The sequence below is a fragment of the Vipera ursinii genome, assembly GCF_947247035.1.
Source record: "Vipera ursinii genome assembly, chromosome: 11".
NCBI classification, from domain to species: Eukaryota; Metazoa; Chordata; class Lepidosauria; order Squamata; family Viperidae; genus Vipera; species Vipera ursinii.
The window spans coordinates 18284649-18293090 of record NC_139524.1 but is presented as its reverse complement, the minus strand read 5'-3'; the positions used below and the strand labels follow the sequence as shown (position 1 = coordinate 18293090).

Below are 8442 nucleotides of genomic sequence, written 5' to 3'. Positions count from 1 at the left end.
TGAGGAATTGTGGGAGTTGAAGTCCACAAGTCTTAAAAGTTACCGAGGGCGAGGACCCCTGCTGTAAATCATTTCAAATGTAAAACTTAAAAAAAAGGAGTAGAAGAGGGAACATGTCAATTGCACCTGCCAGGGACAAAAAGGCAGGTTGTCTTTAGAGAGAGGAAAGGCCAGCCGGACCATTGAAACTCCTCTGCTGGGGGGATTCCAGGAAAATCAATGGCTCTATTCAGCCAGGAGCCAAGAGGCAGCGTGGAGGGGTGGGGGGGCTTTTCTGCCAGCATCCCCTGGAATGAGGAACCGGGCTGGTGTGCTGTTTTTCCCACACTACAGCTGTATGCAAATGGAAGTAGAAGGATTTGTTCACCCACTGATGAAAAAAAGGTTCTTTTAATAAGAATTTGCTTGCAATTGACCAGTACAGTTAAAAGTACAAAAAAAAAAGATAAAAAAATAAAAAGCGCAGAGCTTTGGGGAGTTTTAATGTGCTCCTCAGAAGTAACAGGGAGGGAGGGGAAGGCGAAGGGGGGGAGAATGTGGGGACGGGCAGGAGAAGGGAGCGCAGGGGAAGGAAGGAAGGAAGGAAGGGAGGGAGGGAGGGAGGGAGGGAGGGAGGGAGGAAGGAAGGAAGGAAGGAAGGAAGGAAGGAAGGAAGGAAGGAAGGAAGGATCTGTTCAACTTTCAGGATTTCAATCAATCAATCAGAATAGAGCTGGAAGGGACCTCGGAGGTCTTCTAGTCCAGCCCCCTGCTCAAGCAGGTGACCCTCTATCATGCCAGACAAGCAGTTGTCCAGTCTCTTCTTAAAAACCTCCAGTGATGGAGCACCCACAACTTCACAAGGCAATAAATGTGAGGATTTGTTGCAAAGGTATTTGGGTGTTTGTTTTTTTAACACCATCTTAACTCTGAACGACCGCTGCACAAGGCAGGGCTACCTGTACGGATGGCCTATTCTGCTGCTTGATTTTGGTGCCGTTTGATAAAAGCTGTATTTTTACATTCTTTCCCCGTTATATATTCGGGCTTGAAGTAGGCTTCCTTTTAAGAAGCTAAGTGAGATAGAATGTGGTTTTAAGAGATTCAGACAAAGAAACAGCACAAAAGGAAAAAGGGGGCATCTGAACATTTTAATCCAAGTAAGCAGAACACGTCCCAAAGGCGAAAATATTTCCCTATTCATCTACCATTTGAACAAGAGAATGTGCACAGAAACTTCGTACCCAACACTTCATCCTCTTGAATTTTGTAATATACAAAATGGGATAGAAAAACCATTAACACGGTTATGCTTGCATTTTCCCTTTCCTGAAAAAAATAAAATAAATCTAACCCAAACTAGAAGTACACTGCAGTCCAATCTTGACATCTTCAAGTAGGTTTCAAAAAGCAGTACGGAAATCTGAACATTAAAGGTCTCCGTTCTTTTCCTTTTTTCAAAAATTAGGCTGCCCAAGTAATGCTGGTAATGTGCGGGGAACTTTTAGCGATGGAAAATCGCTGCCCATTTGGCTTTTTTTTTTTTAAAGCTGAACAACAGGGAGAAATATCCACTTTTGAAACGAAGGCAAAGCCTCTTTCGGAAATTAGAGCTCTTCGTGGTAGAAGCTTTTGTCGTGCAGCTGTCGTCCGTAATCGGTGGCTTCGCTGTTGAGAAACAGATCTTGATTTTTCAGAATTTCATTTGTTGAAAGTCTCCGGTCTCCATCCAAGTCCATCTCGTCAAGAAGATGGACAGCCTAGAAAATAAATTAAGAGTTGGGTTGAATTTGGAACTTAGCTGCAAGACGGATAACTCTGGCTGACTGGCTTGGCTAAGAGCTTAGCACAGGGGTAGGCGACCTCGGCTCTTTTAGGACTCATGGACTTCAACTCCCAGAATTCCTGAGTCAGCTGACTCAGGAATCCTGGGAGCTGAAGTCCATGAGTCCTAAAAGAGCCGAGGTTGCCTACCCCTGGCTTAGCAGCTACGACAGGTGGACTTCAACTCCCAGAATTCCCCAGCCAGCATACATTATACAGGGGGATCCTCGACTTAACAACTTCCTTTTTTCTCTCCTTATTTTTCCATTCTCTTCACTTTTCTTTCTATACGAGTAGTCCTTGACTTACAACAGTTCCTTTCCTGACCGTCCGAAGTTACAACCGCACTGGAAAAAAAGTGACTTACGACCATTTTTCACACTTAAGACCGCTGCGGCATCCCCAGGGTCACATGATCAAAATTCAGATGCTTGGTGACTGACTCGTATTTACGACGGTCGCACCATCCCCCGGGGTTCACGTGATCCTCTTTTGGGACCTTCTGACAAGCAAAGTCAATGGGGGGGGGGGGGAAGCCAGATTCACTTAACAACCAAGCTGCTAACTTAACAACTGCAGTGATCCACTTAACAACCGTGGCAAGAAAAGTGGTAAAAATGGGGCAAAACTCACTTAGCAAATTTCTCACTTAGCCACGTAAAAATTTGGGGATGCTACAAAGGTTGTTAAGTCTGAAAAATGGTTGTTAAGCCCCTGTAACTTTGAACGGTCGCTAAACGGACTGTTGTAAGTCGGGGACGACCTGTAACCTTCTTCAAACGTCTTACCTCTTCTTGGGCAAGGCCTTCGTTATTGGGCATCACCCAAGTTAGCAGCTCTTTGGGATTAAGTTTTCCATCCTTATCCTTGTCGTAATCATTTTTAAAGCGGTCTTCTTCCACCACAATCCATTCGGGATCTTCTCTGGCAGCTGAAACGAAAGGTGGCCATTTTACAGCGCCCCCCCCACCCCCTATCCTCATTTCACTCCCTGCTTACTTTAGCCAAATCCCATTAAAAGGTGCCTTTTGCCCCTCCCCCCCCCCTCGGGCCGGTTGACCAGGATCGGCCCGCCACTCACTGGGATCTCTTCTGTAATCGCCAAGGAACTCTTCCAGGCTGACAAACCCATCCCCGTCTTTGTCATGTTCTTCCAAAGCTTCCTGAATGACGAAATCCTGGTGGGAAGGAGAAACCACCCAAAGGTTAAGAGTGACCTGCCCATCAGCTCTGCTCGCAAGACGCAGAACAACCAACCAGGGGTCTTCAAACTTGGCAAGGTTAAGACTCGTGGACTTTAGCTCCCAGAATTCCCCACCAACTCTGTTGAGGTTGAAGTCCACAAGTCTTGAGATGAAGCCCACAAATAATAATAATAATAATAATAATAATAATAATAATAATAATAATAATAATAATAATAATAATAATAGTTGGAAGGGACCTTGGAGGTCTTCCAGTCCAACCCCCTGCTCAGGCAGGAAACCCTAGACCATTTCAGACAAATAGTTGTCCCAGTCTCTTCTTAAAAACTTCCAGTGTTGGAGCATTCACCACTTCTGGAGGCAGGTTGTTCCACTGGTTAATTGTTCTAACTGTCAGGAAGTTTCTCCTTAGTTCTAGGTTGCTTCTCTCCTTGGTTAGTTTCCATCCGTTGCTTCTTGTCCTGCTTTCAGGTGCTTTGGAGAACAGCTAGACTCCTTCTTCTTAAAGTTGCCAGGTTTGGAGAACCCTGCTAGGAACTAACCAGTCTCAAGTTGCGTATTGTGCAAATTACCTTACAGATCATTGCACCTTGGAAACTAGAGTTTAGTTAAACGGGGGATGTGTGTTGTGCAAATCGCCCTCTTTCTCAAAACACTGACCTACAGGCATCCTCCACTACCCCACTAGTCTAGATCGGGGGTCTCCAAACTTGGGAACTTTAAGACTTGTGGACTTCAAATCCCCAGAATTCCCCAGCCGGAATTCTGGGAGTTGAAGTCCACAAGTCTTAATGTTGGGACACCCCTGCTAAAAAAAAAAAGGATTCAATTCCAATTGCAGTTCTGGGCTTCTTGCTTAAAAAAAAGGCTCAAAGGTGCCTTACAGGCCACCTCTACCTCCCTCTCCCTCTCTCTCTCCCTCTCTCTCTCTCTCTCTCTCTCTCTCTCTCCCTCTCTCCCTCTCTAATTTTCCCAGTGTTTAAAATCTGCACTAACAACGTAGCCACGACTCTTTAGTTACGACAGCACTGAAAAATGTGACTTATGACTGTTTTGCAGTTACGACCTTTGCAGCATCCCCAGATCATAGGATCAAAATTCGGATGCTATCCATATTTTGTATTTTATATATTGATTAACCCACAAAATTTGTAAAACTGGGGACTACTTTAAAGCCGTTCTCTCTCCCGAGACTTGCCTTCATGTAGTCGGCCTCCTCCGGATGCTCAAACGCAACGAACTCCTCAAAATCCAAGTGAGAATCGCAGTCCTTGTCCGCCTTTTCGAATCTCTTCTTGTCCTTTAAGTGGAGCTTTGGAAACGGAGGTGAGTAAAACGTGAGTGGCAGGCAAGAGTGGCAGGCGAATGTGTGTCCCTTTCCGCCTCGCCAAAGCGACCCCGGACCCAAAGGTGCTTCTTGACCTTCAACCAAGGAGGGTCCGAGGTTTACCCAACCTGCCCACTAAGGCTGCAGTCCCTAAGTTTAAAGTTCCTTTGGGAACCTCACCTGCCGGAAGGACTCTTCTTCAACATCGTCCAGCGTGGTGTCGTCCTCGAAGTCGATGACCCGGTTGTACATCTGGATATTGTACTCCTCCCAAGAGACCCGCCCGTTGCCATCTTTGTCGTAGTGCTGGAACTGCTGCTTGGCATCTTCAATGATGTAGCTCTTGACGTAATGCTGGATCCAGGAACTCACCTCAGCTGGGGAGATTTCCCACGACCCAGTTAGCTTGGTGGGTGACCTTCGACCCCTTGGCAAAGGCCACCCCCTAAGGATGGGTGGGGGTCTGCAAGCCTTCCCCCTTTTTTCTAAGAGGCATTGCAGGATGGAGCCCCAAGCTGGCTCTAGGGCAACTCGCCACAGCCAACTCGCCGCGGGAGAAGAATCACACTAATATCCAAGAAAGAGGAGTCTCTGAAGAAAGGGTGCCGTAGGAGGGACAAAAATTTAAAATTTTATTTTCTAAATTACTTAAAGAATAGAACTGAATTGTCCCGCAGCAAGTTGTCCGATGTGAGTTGGCTGTGGTGCAGGGGTCTTCAAATATGGCCCTTTTATGACGTGTGGACTTCAACTCCCAGAATTCCTCAGCCAGGCATGCGCCTGGCTGAGGAATTCTGGGAGTTGAAGTCCACACGTCATAAAAGGGCCACGTTTGAAGACCCCTGCTGTAGTGAGTCGGCAGTGGTGAATTGACAAGTGGTGAATTGAGCAGAATTGCCCCAAGCCCCGCCCCCTCAGCCTGCAACCACAAGGTGCATAGAAAAGGGGCGGGGCTTGCAATACCATGTTGCTTTCATCATCCTGACCCTTGGACCCCTTCCCACTTCCACTCCGAAGACACCAGATGCAATTTCTTCACCGCTGCCCGGCATCCTGGATTCTGTGCTTCCCGCCAGCCACATTTGTTTATTTTTGTTATTTATTTATTTATTTATTTATTTATTTGTTTATTTATTTATTTACATCCCACCTTTATTATTTTTACAAACAGCTCAAGGTGGCGAACCTATCCAACACACTTTCCTTGCAACAACAACAACCCTGTCAGGTGGGTTGGGCTGGCCCAAAGTCACCCAGCCACCTTTCGTGCTTAAAGTGGGACTAGAACTCGCCGTCTCCCAGTTTCTTGCCTGCTGCCTTCACCACTGGACCAAACTAGCTCTTGACAATTGACAATTTTATATCGCTGCAGGTAGTCCTCATGAATTACCATTATGAAGCCCAGATTTATGCGGTTGTTAAGCGGATCATCATGTGACCATTTTTGGTGTGGTGGTGGTGGTTAAATGAATCCATTATATTCAACGGGTGTTTTTTGCCGGAAACCCAGAAGTAAATGCTGGAAACCGGCAGACAACCTAGAACTAATCAGGGTGACGAATTGTACCAGGGCCACATTCACACGACACCCAAAGCCCAGCCAGAGAAACCGGCCAGAGGCTGGGCTTAGCAAGAGGATCATCATCAGAGGTACCTTCGGTGAGAAAGCCGTCCAGATCCACGTCCATCCTACTTATGATCACTTTCAGCCGCTTCAGCCGCTCCTCCAGGCTCAGTTTGGAAAGTTCTTCCACTTCATCCTTTTTTTGGGGGGGAGGGGGGGAGAAAAACAGCACTAAAATGAGTCCTAACTTGGGGAAAACTTTCTCTCCCTCCCTCCTTTTCTTTCTCTCTCCTCCCCTCTCTCTCTTATTTCTCTTTCTCTCCCTCTCTTTCCTTCTGTCTCTCCCTTTCTGCTTCTCTCTTCCTCTCTTTCCTATCTCCCCATTTTTTCTTTTTCTCTTCCTGTCTCTCCTTTTGTTTCTCCCTCCCTCCCTTTCTCTCTCTCTCTCTCTCTCTCCACCTTTTTCCACTCACTTTTTTAGCAGGATAGCCAGGCTGTGCCCCCCCCCCGCCAGTATTGGGCAGCTCCCCCTCCCCGCAAAAAGGCCACAAGAAGCCGGTGGCGCTTAGGGGTCCCCCTAGCACAGGGGTCGGCAACCTCGGCTCTTATGACTCGTGGACTTCAACTCCCAGAATTCCTGAGCCAGCCATGGCTCAGCTTTGAAACCTCTCCCTTTTCCCTCGGTGTAACTGGCTCAGGAATTCTGGGAGTTGAAGTCCACAAGTCATAAAGCGGCCTAGGCCAGGGGATTGGCAACCTTGACTCTTTTATGACTCGTGGACTTCAACTCCCAGAATTCCTGAGCCAGCGTGGCTCAGTTTGGAAACCTCTCCATTTCCCCTCAGCATGGCTGGCTCAGGAATTCTGGGAGTTGAAGTCCACGAGTCATAAAAGAGCCGAGGTTGCCGACCCTTGCCCTAGCACTAATACTAATAAACGGACATAAATGGGATTAAAATAAAAAATAACACGCAGTGGCTTTTGGCAACCTCCCCCGCCCCCCAGCCCAAAACTGCAGCTTGAGCTGGCTTGATCCGAGGCGGCCGCCATGCCCGGCGGTGGAGGATGGGCCCGGGTGTCCCTGCTCCCCCCCCCCCCGCACCTGGCCGCCCAGCAGCGCCTCCCGGTCGTAGTCGGGCCGGTGCTCGCCCAGGCCGGGGCCGGGGCCGCCCAGCAGCAGAAGCAGCCCGAGCAGCCCGAGCAGCGGCGGGGGCTCCATGGCTGCAGCCGGGCAGGCCGGAACGGAGGAGGCCGGGAAGGAGGGAGGGAGGGAGGGAGGGAGGCGGGCGCAGAGCCTCCCCGGCCGTTCGCCCAGTCTCCTCCCCGAACGGTCGCGGCGGCTCCTCCGCGCGAGATGCCCCGCTACGCCCGTTGCAACGCCCGGCCGCGCGGGGGCGGCCCTGGGGGGTCTCCCTGTAGGGAGGAGGGGGTGCAGGAGCCCTGGAAGCGCCCCCCACCCACCTCCGGCGCCCTGGGTGCTTTGCATGCCGGGGGCTGGGTGGGTTTCAGAGCCCGGGGGGAGGGGGGGATTGCAATTGCAAAAAGGAGCGGCTGCAAGAAGTAGAATGAGCCCCCCCCCCGAGTAGAGGGTGCAGGAGCCTTAGGGCAGCCTTTCCCAACCTTAGGAACTTGAAGATGCGTGGACTTCAACTCCCAGAATTCCCCAGCCAGCTATGCTGGCTGGGGAATTCTGGGAGTTGAAGTCCACGCATCTTCAAGTTCCTAAGGTTGGGAAACGCTGCCTTAGGAGCGTCCGCCACCCCATCGCCTTGACTGCCCTGCATCCCAGTGGGTGGTGGGTTTTCTTGGGGTCCCTCCTGCTGGTCCTGGGGGACTCCTGCACCCCCTGCACTGAGGGGGGGCGGAATCTGGTCCTCCCTTCTTGCAATCGCCCCCTTTTTTTTGCAAGGAGCAGATTCCGGGTGCAGGTCCAGCCCAATTATACTGCATTTGATTTTAGCTTGGTTTTTTCCTCCCCAACCTTGGCCGCTTAAAACAGCGTTTCCCAACCTTAGGAACTTGAAGATGCGTGGACTTCAACTCCCAGAATTCCCCAGCCAGCTATGCTGGCTGGGGAATTCTGGGAGTTGAAGTCCACGCATCTTCAAGTTCCTAGGTTGGGAAACACTGGCTTAAAATGTGCAGGCCAACTCCCAGGATTCCTCAGTCAGTAGGTGCTGACTGGGGAATTCTGGGAGTTGAAGTCCACCCATCTCGAAGTTGTTAAGAATCCCTGTTTCGAAACATCTTTCTTTCTCCAGACCAGCGCTGCGTCCACCGGGCTGAATTTTAATTTCCTATCAAACTCATCAAGCAGGGATGACTTTTGGGGGGGGGAGAAGAAGGGGGGGGTGTCTTGTGCAAATTTTGGACTACCACTCCTATAATCCCCAGCTATTGACTATGCTGATTGGGGCTGACGGGGAACGAAGTCCCAAAGCCTTGACGGACAGACTCCCACTTGACCTTCTCCAGCCTTTCTGGCTTCTCCATCCCCCGAGAAGGGCACAACTAAGGGCAAGCGGCGGCTTCAGCGTCCGCGA

General features: G+C 49.8%; 1 protein-coding gene across 1 annotated transcript; it reads right to left on the bottom strand.

The window, feature by feature from the left end:
- Window positions 1-1427: 1427 nt before the first annotated feature.
- RCN2 (reticulocalbin 2) lies at window positions 1428-7179 on the bottom strand. Its single transcript, XM_083371270.1, has 7 exons — window positions 7002-7179; window positions 5990-6095; window positions 4516-4712; window positions 4207-4320; window positions 2885-2981; window positions 2592-2734; window positions 1428-1739 (listed from the first exon to the last, which is right to left on the bottom strand). Exons 1-7 carry the CDS (start codon window positions 7116-7118, stop codon window positions 1587-1589), a joined length of 927 nt encoding a protein of 308 aa, XP_083227396.1. The 5' UTR covers window positions 7119-7179; the 3' UTR covers window positions 1428-1586.
- Window positions 7180-8442: the final 1263 nt, after the last annotated feature.